This window comes from Monopterus albus, unplaced genomic scaffold, assembly GCF_001952655.1.
Source record: "Monopterus albus unplaced genomic scaffold, M_albus_1.0 scaffold260.1, whole genome shotgun sequence".
Lineage (NCBI taxonomy): Eukaryota > Metazoa > Chordata > Actinopteri > Synbranchiformes > Synbranchidae > Monopterus > Monopterus albus.
In genome coordinates, this window is record NW_018128140.1 from 1,042,318 (window position 1) to 1,059,082 (window position 16,765).

The 16,765-nt window shown below is 42.8% G+C and overlaps 2 protein-coding genes across 2 annotated transcripts in view; one reads left to right on the top strand and one right to left on the bottom strand.

The window, feature by feature from the left end:
• Positions 1 to 1,528: 1,528 nt before the first annotated feature.
• bop1 (BOP1 ribosomal biogenesis factor) lies at positions 1,529 to 11,557 on the bottom strand. Its single transcript, XM_020621525.1, has 16 exons — positions 11,302 to 11,557; positions 8,593 to 8,784; positions 8,348 to 8,485; positions 7,772 to 7,926; positions 7,569 to 7,686; positions 7,336 to 7,437; positions 7,037 to 7,249; positions 6,776 to 6,937; positions 5,954 to 6,034; positions 5,793 to 5,862; positions 4,031 to 4,163; positions 3,715 to 3,898; positions 2,702 to 2,993; positions 2,514 to 2,598; positions 2,016 to 2,123; positions 1,529 to 1,924 (listed from the first exon to the last, which is right to left on the bottom strand). The coding sequence occupies exons 1-16, from the start codon at positions 11,419 to 11,421 to the stop codon at positions 1,771 to 1,773; spliced, it is 2,307 nt and encodes a 768-aa protein (XP_020477181.1). The 5' UTR covers positions 11,422 to 11,557; the 3' UTR covers positions 1,529 to 1,770.
• A 515-nt stretch (positions 11,558 to 12,072) lies between these two features.
• ntaq1 (N-terminal glutamine amidase 1) overlaps positions 12,073 to 16,765 on the top strand; it is a 9,736-nt gene continuing 5,043 nt past the window's right edge. The window contains exons 1-5 of the mRNA XM_020621514.1: positions 12,073 to 12,158; positions 13,173 to 13,272; positions 14,013 to 14,063; positions 14,148 to 14,296; positions 14,503 to 14,627. Of these exons, the coding sequence (XP_020477170.1) occupies positions 12,097 to 12,158; positions 13,173 to 13,272; positions 14,013 to 14,063; positions 14,148 to 14,296; positions 14,503 to 14,627 (487 nt within the window). The 5' untranslated portion in view covers positions 12,073 to 12,096. The remainder of the gene's footprint in view (positions 12,159 to 13,172; positions 13,273 to 14,012; positions 14,064 to 14,147; positions 14,297 to 14,502; positions 14,628 to 16,765) is intronic.

Below are 16,765 nucleotides of genomic sequence, written 5' to 3' on the forward strand. Positions count from 1 at the left end.
TAGATAATCTAACAGCTGGTTTGACACAGATACCTACTATGAGTAGCTGAAACCATGGGAACACTGTTTTCACTCTGCAAATCCTTTATTTTACTTTACAAATTATTACTGTTGTATTTTCATTGTGAAAGTCACATGCTGCTCAGACTATCAGACCAGTTCAGTTCAGTTTTTTGCTGTTAATTTCATGTTAAAACATGTTTGAGAGGGTTAGGGCATGTTGTAATGCTGATTAATCAAAGAAGTAGGTTCAAGGTTCAAGGATTTTATTGTCAATTCACCATATGTGCAGGACATACAGAAAATTGAAATACCGTTTCTCTCTCATCTAGCATTGGGTGCCATAACATTTAAGAACTAAAATAGAATAAAGTAGAATAAAAATAGAAGAACTGGATTGATGTAATTAGGATAAATCTAAACAGTACAGCCAATAAGCTGTGACTCAAAACCATGTACAGACAGTAAACGTAGTGCAAACAATAATAAGAGATTGTCAGATGGTTCAGCATCACCAGGGCGTTGGTGATGAGGTGCATATAGCATATGAAGTATACATGGACAGTATTGCAAATGACCAACAGCAGCAGATATACCAGCAAAAAAGCAACACAGTAGCAGATTTACATATAATATAACAGAAGGTAAAATAGCAGAGGTGTCATCAGCAATGCTGATGGCTCTGCGGGTGTTGAAGGCGTCCATAAGGAAAGGCAGAGGGGTACAGATGATCTTGCCGGCTGTTTTCACTGTGTTGCAGGGTCCTTCTGCAGGAGGCAGTACAGGCTCTGTACCACACAGTGATGCAGCCAGTGATGACGCTCTCAATGGTGGCCCGGTAGAAGGAGCACATGATTGGAGGTGGGGCACTGGCTCTCCTCAGTTTGCAGAGGAAGTAGAGGCATGTTTGAGCTTTCTTGGCCAGTGTTGTTGGTCCAGGAGAGGTCCTCAGAGATGTGCACTCCAGGGAAGTATCAATTCACAGAGAAATGCACTGGCTCTTAAAGGTGAGGGAGACGTTAAGAGTGTGTAAAGAGTCATGGGTGCAACCTTAACACTCTCTGGCCAAGAATATCAACATATGAGGTATAAATGGGAAGACTGGTTTCCAGCACCTGCAGATAAAAGATGCTGATTGGTAAGTTTGTATGGAGACTTGCTGGCTCCCTCAGACTCGCTTTGACTTTTTTTATGGCTAGACTTACACTGCAGGTCTTGATGCCCAATTCTGAATTTTTGCCTATATCCAATTTCTTTTAAAATTGCACGTGTGTATGCGTTTTAGTGGCTTTGCCATGTAATCGTCTTACGTCTGATGCCATGGGCCAAGAACATGAGACCAGGATTACAAAATGACTTCAAAATGCCATTGGCTTCAGAGTGCACATACTGTACATCACTTCACAACAACAAAATGCTTGCTATTTAATAACCTGAGCTTTGACTGAGATACTGTCACTCTGCAAAAGTCAGCAAAAACAGATATTTATCACATCTTAGTGACAAAAAGAAACAGCATAATCTAAATCACCATGGTAACAACAAACAAGCAGCAACTGGATCAGAAAGTTTCAGTTTAATTAAAAACAGGCACAAAGAACATATGAAAACATCAGATTCATAGTTGCATCATTTCTACACCAGCCTGTAGTTACCTAGTAACCGCATCACTGGCTGGTTGCTGGGTTACCACAGGCACATTGACATGATCAGTTCTTCCCAGCTAGAGAGGTGACCCACATGCCAACCTGCTGGTTGTTGAGGTAGTTGCTAGGTGAAGAGGCGGATGGTGGCATCAGCTCCAGAGGATAAGATCCAGGGCTGTGTGGGGTGAAAGGTCACATCCAGAACACCAAGGTCATGAGTGATCACATGACCTCTGAGGACCTTCACAGGGACAATCAATGGGTTTTGCAGCAGGTCACTGGGGGGTGGAGGAGTTAATATATTATTACCTTACAGCACCTTATAGTTATGGCAACTGAAGCATATTACTGCTTTCTGATGTGTATTACTTGTAAACAGTCCCGTGACAGATGATCACCGATCCATCGTCGGATGCTGACGCAAACAACGGGTAAACTCTGTGGTAGGCCACGCCCCTCACAGCCTTTTTATGGTGTCTGCAGGAAGTGATAAATACAATCAGTGCAATTACTACAGTCAATACATCTAATGGCTATAAACTAATAAATTATAACCCTAAAACGACACAGTAGGAACCATGCAAACCTATTTAAAACTTATTTAAAGCCAATTTAAATTTGTCTAGCTTGTTTTGTATTGTATTGCATTAGTGGTGCCTGGCACAGTTTCATTATTGTGATTACTTTCATTTATGACCTGCCAAGGGACTGCAGATTAAAATCAGCTTTATGCCGACTCTCCCGCATCAAACGGCAACATTATGCATAATATTGTAGACGGTCCCTTGCAAATAAAAGGTTGAAACGAAATGTGAGACTAACACACTGATTCATAGAGAGCTGCGGGCCTGGCCGACAGGTGCATACCGTAACATCTTGTAGGGTTTGGTTGAGAGGTCAAGGTCAAACCAGCTCAGCCTGCAGTCATAACTCCCGCAGATCACATGATCACCTGCAGCCACAGAGACAGGTGACTCAGAGACCCTGCCCCTCATTAGTGCTGTCACATTGTTAAAGACATAATCATACTCTAGATAAAGCTTTGGTTTAGTTACCCCCCGGGTGGACAGCCATGCTGGAGATCCATTTGGAATTAGCTTGGAGTTTTTTGGTCATTTCCTGTTTGACCAGGTTGTAGATCCGGACAGAACGTTGCGTGGCCACAAAGAAGTAGGGTCTAACAGGGTGGAAAGATACGCACTGAACCAGACCTTTGTTCCTCCTGAAGGGGTTCTGGCTCCGTCTCCGGCTCAGCTGGTGGATGAACACTTGCAGGTGGCTCGAGTGATCTGGCATCACAGATGCCAGATAGTCTCCTTTAGCATGCCACACCACCTGATGAACAGCCTTAGGGATCAACACTGATTAGTTAGTTCAACTTGGATAAGCAGCTGCTGGCCCTCCATCACTCCTCTGTGGAGAGCATTTTAACATATTGTCTGGGTGTATGGTATGCAAACTCCATAACTGAGGACAAAAGGGCCATGCAGAGGGCTATAAACACCACCCAGAAAATAATTGGCAGCCCACTGCCCTCTCTGGATGACATAACTAGATCCCGCTGCTACAGAAAAACCAAAGCCATCACAAGGGATCCCTCACATCCCGCCCATCACCTGTTTGACCTGTTGCCTTCTGGAAGGCGCTTCAGGTCAATCGAGTCTCATACTACCAGACTAACAAATAGTTTCTTCCCCTGGGCCATTCGAATCCCTAACAATCACTGACACTTCTCCCCAAGACACACACATATACTTATGTACATGCTACCATGACCATGGTCTTCCTACTTCTACCTCAGTATAATGTACATTGTGCAATTATTAGGTCTTACTCCTGTCAGTACGTCAGATTATTTATATTACAATGCGTATATTTGTCACACCTTATTTTAATATTCTAGTGCATATCTAATTTTACCCTTTAAAATGCACTGTTGTTGGCAGAGCACCCACAATTTTGTTGTGCTCCTACTGTGCAATGACAGCCTATTCTATTCTCATGTACTGATTGGGTCTCTAATCAATGAGTCAGATGGGCATGTGTGTACACAGGTGTCTTTTCTCACTTTGGGGTGCTGTATTTTGAGGCATATCCCCTGGTTTAGCTCCTCCCCCTGAGCCTCAACCCAGGTGATGTGCCCTGCCCCCTCCACTGACTCCGTCTCCTGTTGACCAACGAGGAGTCGCTCTGTCGATGAGATAACCTGTTTGTCTGCCAGAGAGGGAGACAGGATCAACACCACCGAGTCCCTGAAATACAAAGATAGGTAAATAAGTAAATAGACAAAATGCTAAATAAACAGTCAGGTTACACACAAAAAAAACCCCAACAACAATTAAAAAAAAAAAAAAAAAAAAAAAAAACACCAAACAGGTTCTTACATAGCAATAGCCAATAGACAGACAGATGGGTTTGGGTTCCAGGCGACATTCTTCACAGCTCCGCCCACCCGGACAGTCTTAATACAGCAAGACGAACACACCTCCCAGAACCTGACTGTGCCGTCATCACTACCTGAGTACAGGTACACACAGTTAAATACATAGTGCAGTCATCATTACCTGAATACAGGTACAAAATGTCACAGTTGTGTACCAGTATGTGTGATGCTGGTTTCCGCTAACTGCTGCTGTCTGATTATATCACCTGGTTTATCATCCCACCTGCTGATTCAGACACCTTAAAGTCCCCATGGCTGCTCATTTTGCTTGTCTCCAGCCATTTAATGTGTAATCTTGGGTACCTCTAGATTATCTCAGCACCCCTCATAACTCCAAAGAGCCTAATTATTTCAGAATGTTAACACCAGAGAGCCTCTTCCTAAAAACAAGACTGTTCGTGAACACACACACACACACACACACACACACACACACAACTCCTGCTGCCAGTGTTGTGTCACAGGTAGACAGCACAACGAACTGTGACAGCATTAATTATTGTGAATGTCTCCTCCATAGATAGGTAAACAACGGTGTATGTACTGATAAAAAGAGACGTGTAACACTCTAAACAAAGCAGGTAACTGAGAAACCCCATGTTTTAACAGGCATAATGCAGACATAGTAACTTCTCCAGCCTTACAACAATTCTCTCTAACGTTACAGAAACAAGGCATTAACAGATGCAATGTGTTTTTAATCTTAGCATCAAGTCCTACCTAGTAGTGGAAACATCATTCCCTCTCTAGTAGTGGAAACATCATTCCCTCTCTAGTAGTGGAAACATCATTCCCTCTCTAGTAGTGGAAACATCATTCCCTCTCAAGTTGCTCCAAGGTTGGTAAATTCAACCGGTGGTCGCTGCGTCTTCCCCCACAAGACCACATACAGTCCCAAAGCAGTTAAATTAATTCCGACAAGTAGCGTAGCACCGACAATAACATCATGGGTCGTTAATCTGCTAGTTAACCAGCAACACATCACATGCAGCAGACACATTGGCCTCAAGCAGTCAAAACAAACAGGTATTGTGCTCCGGGGGAATCCAGCATTGATCAGTTGATCATTAACCACTGTGGGGGATTCACAGGCCGGCTGCTTGTATGTTAAACCCGGTCAGGTAAAACAGGAAGTCTCTGTACAGGAACATTCCTGGACATATAGTAACCTCAGGCCCTGTATTTTCCTCCACATCCTCTGGTCACAGTGCAGCAGGAGGGAAAATATATCCACAAAAACAGTCAAAAAAACTTTTTACAATGGCACCAGTGGATGCCAGGCAATCTCACATAAACGCGCAACGCCCTGGAGATTATGAACATTCAAGGAAATCCTTACACTATCATGTCCAACTGTTTTGTTAGAAAAAAAAAAGTCTCGCGAGAGGCGTATAAACCAAAGTACTTCTGCATAGAAATACTAGAAAATAAGTGCACCTAATTTTTTTGAGCTTTAGAGGTCACTTCTAAGATGATAATTCACCGCTGTGACATTGTAGATATGTCAGAAAACAAGGAAAATCACCATGGGCTGTTTAACTATACTTTACCTGGGATCCACCCACACTGCTAAAAACAAAAAACAAAAAGCAAAACAAAAAAAACAACCCACTTTGCCTAGTCAGTGTTACTATAGCAACCAGAGGCCACACCCCCAAAAGTCAGCATGTTACAGAGGATACTGTGAATGACAGCTGAGTTACCTGAAGCAAGCCACTGTCCTGATGGAGACACACTGATGGACCGAACCAGACCGCTGTGACCTCGATACACCTGAACACACATACAGGTAACACGTCCAGGTCAAATCGAACACCAAGTAAAAATCTGTGTCCTCACAAGTACAGAAAGTCTGTTTTTGTACCAGAGACTGTGTGGTTGGAAACGGCTGCAGGTCCTTCGGTTTCGGAAGTTTTGGAATCAGATCATCTGGATTCACGTTCACCTGTAGACAGACAGCCCAAGCGGTTATTGATCCTCTCCACCTAAACAGACGACCCTGAGCTCTGACTGGCTGCAGGAGGTTTCATTACCAGCAGCACTCATTTGTCAATTTTTAATACGTTTTAAATGTGATATCATGCAAGTAGTTTGATGTATATTTTGAACAGTGATTCAGTGTTTGTGATTCAGTTATTGATTGGAGCCTGAATGAAGTGGGTGACCACCACAATATGTACAGGTAGAAGAAACCTGTGTGCTCGCACTGCTTTTGAGAAACAAATCCAGATGTTTAAGTATCAGCCTCAGGGACACTAGTAACATTTAGCAGAAACTTTCAGTGTTTAACCCAGTTCTGCCAGGAAACACTTGTCATTAGTGAGGTATGCTAGGGCGGTCTACCTGCTGGTACCCAGCAGCCTCTGTTAGACAAACACTGACATAACTGTGTGTGTTCCTGTCTGGGAAATGTGTTGCTGCTTAATGTGTATTAGGTCAAAGTTATGTCAGTGAAAGGTATTATTATCTTCTGGTGTGCTACACCACAGGTACTTCTCTCTTCACGTACCGATGTGGGACATCACGTATCAGCGTGATGTCGGGTGACACTGTGGGACTAGTACTTCCTTCGTTACACAGATGTTACTAACATCAGGAAACATTTTGTCTACTACTTCAGGTGTATCAGGTGCAACAAGGCTGCAGTGCCACCCGCTAGGTGGAGGTGTGAACTGGCAGTAGTTACCCTCATCTTCCTCTGTCGGGGACACAGGTAAAGGTCGAGGCAGCGCTCAAACCGCTCATGGATGAAACGAGGAAATGCAGGAACCTGTCGGAGGCTCGGGAACTTCGTGGGAACAAAAGGCAACTTCCTGTCTGACGGGTCCTGCTGCTCCCACAGAGCTCTCTGCAGAGAGGGAGACAGGTCGACAGGCTGGTTTATTCAAACCGTTTCATAACCAGGTAAGTTAAAGAGGTGAGCTGAGCGCTTCACCAGGTGCTGTACCTCCTCCTCAGTGAACAGGTACTCGGGTGGGGGGTTGTAGGACTCCTGGTGACCAGGTAGCGGGATTTTGGGGGCAGGCACATGCATCCTGTGTTTAGCCAGAATAGAAGAGTCCTCACTGGCCCAGAGGTCATAGTAGCACCCCCTGCTTTCATCCTCCACCCGTCGAGGCTTGATCCAACCCATCTTTATGGCATGAACCAGTTTAGACACCTGCAGACAGGTGAGACAGTTGAAAACAGGTAGAGGCAGAATGATAGACAGGTGTGGATGAGTGAAGAAGCTGCAGCGTGTTTTACCTTCTCCTTCTCGATCAGAGACGGGATGAAGCTGCGTTTGTCTGCAGGTCTGTTAGTGACGGGGTGGAGCATCACGTCTCTACTGAAGAAGTCCACCGAGGGCTGGGGGGATGGAGCAAAGGTCATGTTTTAGATCAACATTTTATATACAACAGGCTAAAAACAGTCTATTCATCGTATTCAACAAAAAAGGGAGGGAGGGGCGGGGCCTCACCTCAGTCACCTGAGCGTACCTGATGCTCATTGAAGTTGATGTCACCAAACTGTCCTTTCTGCAGACGATTCACTAGCTCCACCTGCTCCCCTGATAGGATGATGTCACTTCCTGTCTGCTTGTCATAGATAGTTCTCCTGCGGACAGAATGCTGTTAATTTAGAACTGTAGGTTAGCTTCGTTAGCATTTCCCATAAACCAACAGGGGATTAGCAGGCTCACCAGTAGTCTGGGTTCTCCATTTTGTCCAGGAAGTCATCAAGTTCATCCTTGTTCCTGATTGGCTTGTAGATCTTCTTCCCGTCCAGATCGTAGCCAATGTGAGGGAAGTCTTTGTACCACTCCATGGGAATGTTCCCTACTGTGTTCCTAATGTCCTGCATAATAATGAGTGCATCAAAGATTGTTTGCACCAAATACTAGAAAACCTAACAGAACAAGATCCGTAAAAACCCTTAGGAACCAGACAGAATGTTTTATAAACCCCAAAAACATAAAAGTGCAGTGAACCTAACAGTTCATTTGGTAAGAATTTTACAGAGAATGAAAATGAACCTGACAGCTCATTAAATATTACACTCCAGAAGAACAGAGACCCCAATACAACAAATTAAAGAACCACAAACAACATCAGAGACCATGACAGAATCTTAGACAATCAGACAGGGCATTTAGGAAACTGAAAGAATGTTTTAGAAACCTCACTGGAACGTAGGGGGTCAGACAGAGCTTTAGGTTCAGAGACTGGTGAACACCAGAGAACCAGGTTCTCTGATCCAAAAGATAAACTGGATTCACCTCCTCGTCTGAAGAGTCATGTCCGTACTCATCTTCTTTCTTTTCATCATCTCCTTCTGTCACTCCTCCTCCCTCCTCCTTCTTCTTCTTCTTCTTCTTCTTCTTCTTCTTCTTCTTCTTCTTCTTCTTCTCCTCTGTCTGCAGGTGGAACAGTGTAGAATAGAAAACAGGAGAACAGTAGAAAATTTCAACAAGGTGAGTCATCACCAGCCAATCACCTGTCAGACTGACAGGTTAAACTATACCTGCTGAGGCCGCTCTGACTCCGCCTGCACATCATTATTATCAGCATCATCATCAGACCCCTCCTCTTCATCTTCGTCATCCTCAGTGTCACTCTCAGAATCCTCTAGTCCTGAGTACACGCTGTCCTCGCTGTCAGACAGACCTTCATCATCCTCCTCTTCCTCAGCAGGTTTCTTGTTGAAATTAAAGATCTGAAGATGAAACAAAAATCTGTAAAAAATATCGTTTCCATGACTACTATATTACATTTATGCCTTATACAATTTAAGACTATTCCCAGGACTTGCATCACATCACACAAGGTAAAATGTTCAAAATGTGTTTCACTGACACAGATACTTGTTCACAATGCACTCTGGGTTGTGCTGATGATTACTTCCATGCTACTTGGACCTGTCAACCTGTTTACTCCCTCTGAGTAACGGTGACAGAGAATCCCTCCATCCCTGTCACTCTGCCTGCCCGGTAATTTCACAGAAGTAGACCACCTACCGATTAAATATAAAACCCACTGTCTTATTTCTGTATAACCATCACTAAGAAAATCTTTCTAAATGGGAAATCTAAAAACTCATTACACATCAACCTTCTCATAGAACACATCACACTAGAGAAAATATCATCCACCCATAAGAATAATATACCCACCTTTTTCTGCCACCTGGAATCCCTTTCTAACCACTTTTAACTTAAACCAGATACCTGAGGGCAAGGCCATGCACATTCCTACAAACTCCTAGAAATATAACAGGCTGATTTTTGTTTCATCATTGGTCCTCACTGTCCATGCTACTGTTTTGAGTACGTCACACCTATCAAACCAGATGAACTGAGAATATAACCTACAATCTCCCTTTTTTCCTTTCCTCTCTCTAATCATTTACTGATTTGTTAATTCCATTTAGTTTTGTTACATAAATATGTGTATGCAAAAGTATATAATGTATGTATGTGAGGGAAATTGCTTTATTATTATTTTTCTCCTTTTACTGTTATTTTATTATTACAGTCATCCATTTTCTATCAAAATGTCTGATGTACCCATTCATCTTTCTCCACCATTAATTTAACAAACCAGGAGTTGTATTAGGGGATGCTCCACCCTGCCCACAGCAACTGGGGCATGCAAGTACTCTCTAGTTTTGTTACATAAATATGTGTATGCAAAAGTATATAATGTATGTATGTGAGGGAAATTGCTTTATTATTATTTTTCTCCTTTTACTGTTATTTTATTATTACAGTCATCCATTTTCTATCAAAATGTCTGATGTACCCATTCATCTTTCTCCACCATTAATTTAACAAACCAGGAGTTGTATTAGGGGATGCTCCACCCTGCCCACAGCAACTGGGGCATGCAAGTACTCTCTTTATTCCTATTTATTTCATTTCACAATGAGCATTCCTTTGTCTGTCTGCATTGTTTAATGCCTGTTTATTTTGTGCACTGTTTGTTGCTTGTTAATGCTGTTTATTTTGTTATACTACACAGCCTTATGTTGGTTTACTGTTTACTTGCCCCTTGCATGGGGATATGTACATGCACATTGAGAGTCGCTGTACCATAGTCAAATTCCTCTTGTCCGACACACCTGGCCAATAAAGCTGATTCTGATGCAATCTGGGTCACTCTAGGGGAGGAGGTGGAGGGCAGGTCACCGTTTCCTTTCCCTTAACTGCATATAGCATCACTGGACTGCTAACCGGCTAGACCAGCTCCCACCTCAGGGTATGGGAGCTGTTTAGGAGGGGAACTCACCACACATTGGGTCAGGTCTCTCCTGTGAAGATCAGGCGGCGACCCCGAGCTTGTCCAAGGTTAACGTTCATGAACCATTAGCCACTTTTGGCTTTTCCCCGTTTAGGGGTCACCACAGCGAATCGTCACACTGACGACTGATGCCCTTCCTGACGCAACCCTGACTCGAACCTGGGCCGCAGTCTTAACCATTAGCCTACCAGGGACGGACTATCCTCTCATTTTCAGGAGTTTCAGTTTTATCATTCTAAAACAATCATAAACTATTTGGAGTAATGAGGGGTGCAAAGCTAATCTAGAGGTACCCAAGATTAAACATTAAATAGCTGGAAATGAGCAGCCATGGACTCTTTAATGCTTAAGCTGGTAAAGGTGGAGCTAATGTTAGCCACCTTAAATGCTTTTGATTTAATTACTGCTGGATAGCTTGTGAATTTCCCCCCGGGAATCAATAAAGCCTTGTGATTATACTGTGACTAAACTAAAGTAATGGAAGTTATCAAATACACGTATTGTTTCTGAAATATAGTAAAGTTAAAATATAAAATAGCAGAAGCTGGAACTATTCAAAGTACAGATGCCCTGTACGATATTTAAAACTCAAGTGCACTTCATTACTTTTCAACCACTAGAAAAAGGAGTGAAGAACATAATCATCAAAACGACACGGCAGAAAGCTGAGATGAACGGTCCTCACCTGGCTGCTCCTCTCTATTAAACGACACAACATGAACGGCCGTGGGCGAACTCACCGGTTTCCTCAGCTGTCTGAACATTAACACTGTTAGTTACCGAATATGTACTGTAATTGTCTCTCTGAGTATTTCACATCTCACATACTCCCAGCAGCATGTTGTGATGCATTGTCCCCTGTTAGCATGCGAACAGCTAGCCACTAGCTCCTCACCAGTAATCCCAGTTTTCCTCCTGTCTGTCTGTATCTCACCTGCTCCTCCACCTGCTCCTGCTCCTCATAGTTACTCCTCTTCTTCTGTGTTTTCTCTCGGTCTTTGTTCATATCTTGTCTCTGCTCTCTGCTCCACATGTTTCCACTACTCTCCGCCATTAAACCACATGGCAACCTGCAGGGTCATAGGTCATATAACACGGCCGCAGTGTTTACTGTTGGCGCCATCTTCTGGTCATTATCATCATCGGCGGCCTGAAATGACAGCTTCCCTCAGGTGAAGATTGCTCCTGCAGAGAGGTTACGATGAGAGGCCCCAAACCTTTGGTCTTTTTTAGCAACATTCACGTTTTTGTCTTTTGCTTGATGAGATGCATTGAGGCAGAGGAATAAAAACAGTAATTGTGTACTAAATTCACATTAATACCTGTTTATTTTGACTAATCATAGCTGCTCAGACAGAAGAAGCTCACGTAGGCTATTGAATTTTACCTGTGGGTAAAAAGATGTCCAAGGCTAAGAACAGAAGATGGCACTAAAATATCGTCAATTCTCATATAAACCAAACGCCTAACATGATTCTACAAGCATGGTACTAAATACAGCTTTTCATTTATTATTATTGTTGTTTCACCGCTGGCAGAATTATGTTGTGTTTTCCTTATGTTGTATTTTTATTCTAATATTAAATAAACTAAAAAAAAAAAAAACAACTCGTACATCTTAAGGGCTCTAGTCTGAGTGAACGCTTTTATTTTGAAGGATAGCCATCTCGTTTGGTGTGACGTCATGGTGTGTTCTTCCGGCGGAGCTTTTTCAGTGTAACACTTCAACATGAACCGTGATGACAGAATTATGCCAACCCGTGAAAACTGCGTTTATACCAGCTGTTACTGGTAAATATTCCCTGGTACTGCAGTATATACACTGAAAATACTCCACAGTATACTCTAATAGTTACTACAACACATACACTGTTATAGTTTAACATTACTACAGAAGAGATGGTGGTTAATAAGCATCTGACTGAGACCGGTGATTAGCTGATTTTACTGATAAATATCGATATCTGCAAACACACAAACAGAAATTAAAGGTTAAAAATTGATCACCAAACATTTTAAGAAAAATAATTAAAACGTACACAATAGCTGCTAATGTGTTTTAGAGTTACTAAATGTTTATTACAGTTCATTGGGATAAAAGTAATGTGATTTATTGTTTCATTGGTCAATCAAATCAATCAGATGACCAGGTTAATTTGAACTAGTTGTCTGCAGATTTAACACAAATATTTCTGAAATAAAACCTAAGTGTTTTGGTTCTGTTTGGATCATACATAAACTAATCAATACATCAAGAGCTGCAGTAGCTTTTTTAAATTGATCATAGGTTTTGCCTGACCTACAGAGGCTCAGTAAATCTGATGATCAGGCCATTATCAAATTGGTTGCCAGCTGATTTTCTAATGATCACCTGATCATTTGATTGACTCACCAAGTCAGCTTTATAAACAAACCACAGGTCTGCTGAGAACTTTAAGAAGGTATGTTCCCTGCTCTTTTCTTATGTTTAGGTGGCTTTAAGTTGTCCTTTTTAACATGTCTTATTTATTTGTCAGCGTACTTTAACTTGTATTTTTGGCTTTGATTTTGTGTGGGGTTGTTTATTTCACTTTTGTTTTGTTTGTGTTATGGAGCAAACGATGTAGCTGTTGAGAACAAGAAATGTCTGACCTGATCAGGTTTTTATTGATCAGTTCTGTACTTACCTTTATTCAGACACAGGAACAGAGCTGGACATGATAATCAATAGGACTGTCACATGGTGATACAGAACGTCAGGTTCTGGTTCTGCTGGCTGTGCAGGTTCAGCTGGTGTTTGATTGTGGTTCTGTTCTTGTTCCACAGTGAAGAAAATGTCTGGAAACTCTGTGATTTTGTCCGAATGGAGAGACCTGCACAGCTAGAACATCTGTTTGTTGTTTTCATCTCTAATGAGAACAGAACGGTGAGACCATGATGCACCTCAAATATTTGTGCCATAGAAACATTTGTCAGGTTCTATTAAAGAGCCCACAGCGCTTTTCCTTGTTTTCTGACTTATCTACAATGTTACAACAATGAATTATCATCTTGGACATGACCTAAAGCTCAAAAATGAGGTGTACCTATGTTCTAGTATTTCTGTGCAGAAGTAGCTTAGTTTATACACTGCTCACAAAATTTTGCTGGCGAGAATTTTTTTTCTAACAAAATAAAGTATTACATGACAGTTCAAGGATTTCCTTGAATGAGCATAAAATCTAGGAAGCTGCACGTTCATGTGAGGTTGCCTGACGTCCACCAGTCATCTCTTTTAATCAGTACATATACCGCTTTTTACCTATCTATGAAGGAGAAATTCAAATTAATTACTGTGTTGTGATTCATTGTGCTGTCCACTTTCAACACAACACCAACAACAGGGGTTGTGCGTGTTCATGACCTATCCTCTGGTTTTAAGGAAGAGGCTTTCTGGTTTTATCGTTCTGAAAGAATTACAGACTACTCGGAGTAATGAGGGGTGCAAAGCTAATCTAGAGGTACCCAAGATTAAACATTAAATAGCTGGAAATGAGCAAAACGAGCAGCCATGGGCTCTTTAAACATCTGACAAGTTCTACAAAACCATCTGTCAGGTTCTATTAAACATCTCTTAGGTTTCATGTGTGGTTGTATTTGAGACGTTCTCTCTCTGTTCCCCATCAGGTTCCTCTGTGGAAACAGAAGTCTGGACTTGGAGACCAACCTGTGATCTGGGTCTGTGACATCATGGCAGGTTTTATAGTATTGGTGATGTTACTGCCAGTCTGATGATGCTGATGATGTCACTGTATGTTTCAGGACTACCACGTGATCCTGATGCAGGTGGGTGTTCAGCCATACTCCCTGGCTTATGATCTGGATTCTGAGCTGTCATTTCCTTGCAGCCTGAAGCTGTATGCCACCCAGGCCCTCCGCTCAGACCGCAACATTCGACCTGAGTACCACAGGTAACACACCTGAAACCCAAGGTACTCCCAGTGGTATCACCGATGACTGAGTGTGAATGTCTGTATGTGTGAATGGGTGAGCAGGCAAATGGTGTAGTCACTGCAGTAACAAACTGACTCTGATGCGAGTCTGAACTGAAACTTAGGAACACCTTAGAGTCTGTGGAGGAAGTGGGATCACAGTTAAGTCTGCCTTTCTTTAACAGGAAGTTGCGTGTCATACCTGCTGACAGCTTCCTGTTCAACTTTGCATCGGATCGATCTCACATGAAGAATCCTGATGGATCCTGGAGGATGGCCCCCCCACCCTACCCTCCCATACACACTGAAGGTCATATGACCCCTCTGGTTACCTCAGCATGTCTGATGATCAGGCCCAAACATAATCTGCAGATTAGTTCAGTTTTCTGCTGTTATTCCAGATGGAAATCTAGGGGTCTCTGGTGGACTAGTGGCTAGGATTTAGCGTTCTCGCTGCTGCGGCCCAGGTTCAATTCAGGGTTGCATCAGGAAGGGCATCCGGTGTAAAAGATGTGTCAAATTTCAACATGCGAGTCCTCAGTGTGACGATTTGTTGTGGCGACGCCTAACGGGAACAGCCAGAAGTGACAGATTCAAGATGGAAATCTGTGTAGTACTGCAGAGTGATTCATTTAGCTAGCAATGATTATTTTTTGAGCAAAAATAAGCACAAAAATGCATAAAAGCAACCAAAATACCCTTGAGCCAGGTGAAAGAAATCACTTTATATGAACTTTTAAATTTGAGAATTTTTTTATTTCATCAACATTTCAAGACAAGGTGTGAAAATTTGTTGGAAATTCTACCAGCCTAAAATCTAAATGCAGGTGGCCACTGAAATACAAAGTTCAGTTTCTTTAGACGCAGGCTACTGACTGACCATCGCGTAAAAAAAGGGGGGAGGTCAGGGGTCAGTTGGGATGATGGTGCAGGTTTCCAGACAATCTAGTCAGGAGACATTAATATGTAAACAGACATTATCCTTGGTTGTTCACACAGGCGACTGAGGGGAGTGGCTCTAGATAGTGATGGTCCTCTGACACCCGAGGCTCCGACACATGCACGGTAGCTCATGAAGCAATTGTATTTAACCACTGTGCTGAGGTGTGTTTTGGTCACGTGACTAGTGACGTCTGAAGCACTTGAGTGACGTTCGAAGCAGTTGAGTGCCTCGGTCATCATACAAATCAACTGATTGGTTCGATTTGTCATGTGAATCACTGGGATAGTGTGTTAAGGGAAAGGATATCCCTATTTAGTGGCGTTCATTTGAATTTTTCTTTGCAGAGCAGATTGGTTTGTTGCTATTGTTGCTATTAGTTGCTTTGAGAGTTAGTACTGTTGTAGCAGATTGTGTATTTAGTGGAGAATCACTGTAGATGGAGAGATCAATAGACAGCTAGATAGTAAGTTACATAGAGAAATAGATAAATTAGTTATATAAATAGATAACACTAAATCTAGCCACAGGGGTTACAAGCCAGTGACTTCTGTGCCGGTCCCAAGCCCAGATAAATAAAGAGGGTTGCATCAGGAAGGCCATCCGGCGTAAAAACATGCCAAATTTAAACATGCGAATCATCAGTGTGAATTCCATACTGGATTGGTCGAGGCCCGAGTTAACAACGACCGCCACCAGTGCTGTTGACCTACAGGGTGCTGGCAGAAATTGGACTACTGTTGGTTGAAGAAGGAGAGGAGGCAGAAGGATTCATAGACAGAGAGAGAAGAGGAAAGGCAGGAGTATAGGTCTGAGAATAGGGACTTAACGTTGGCACAATGACAGGGAAAGGTAGAGAGCTGGCGGACATGGTTGAGAGAAGGAAGGTAGATATACTGTGTGTGCAGGAGACCAGGTGGAAGGGTAGCAAAGCACATAGCATTGGAGGGGGATACAAACTGTTTTATTATGGTGTGGACAGGAAGAGAAATGGGGTAGGAGTGATCCTGAAGCAGGACCTCGTGTGGAATGTTTTAGAGGTAAAAAGAGGGTCAGACAGGGTGATCCGTTTGAAGTTGGAAATTGAAGGGGTAATGTTGAATGTAGTCAGTGGTTATGGTCCACAAGTAGGGTGTGAGTTAGAAGAGAAGGAAAGATTCTGGAGTGAGTTAGATGAGGTGATGGAGAGTATTCCCAGAGGGGAGAGAGTGGTGATTGGGGCAGACGTCAATGGGCATGTTGGTGAGGGGAACAAAGGTGATGAGGAGGTGACGGGCAGGTTTGGTGTTAAGGGAAGGAACCTAGAAGGACAGATGGTGGTGGGCTTTGCTAAGAGGATGGAAATGGCTGTAGTTAACACCTATTTCCAGAAGAGGGAGGAACATAGAGTTACATATAAGAGTGGAGGTGGAGTACGCAGGTAGACTACATTCTATGTAGACGAGGCAAGACGAGAGATTAGTGACTGCAAAGTGGTGGTAGGAGAGAGTGTAGCCAGACAGCATCGG

Excerpts from the sequence above, each read along its gene's own strand:
- bop1 (XM_020621525.1), bottom strand. The coding sequence starts at position 11,421 with ATGGCGGAGAGTAGTGGAAACATGTGGAGCAGAGAGCAGAGACAAGAT. Across the intron at positions 6,938-7,036 it reads ACCTGTTCACTGAGGAGGAG|AGAGCTCTGTGGGAGCAGCA; the intron begins GTACAGCACCTG and ends CCCTCTCTGCAG. Across the intron at positions 2,599-2,701 it reads CATGGCTGTCCACCCGGGGG|GTGATCATGTGATCTGCGGG; the intron begins GTAACTAAACCA and ends CTGTGGCTGCAG.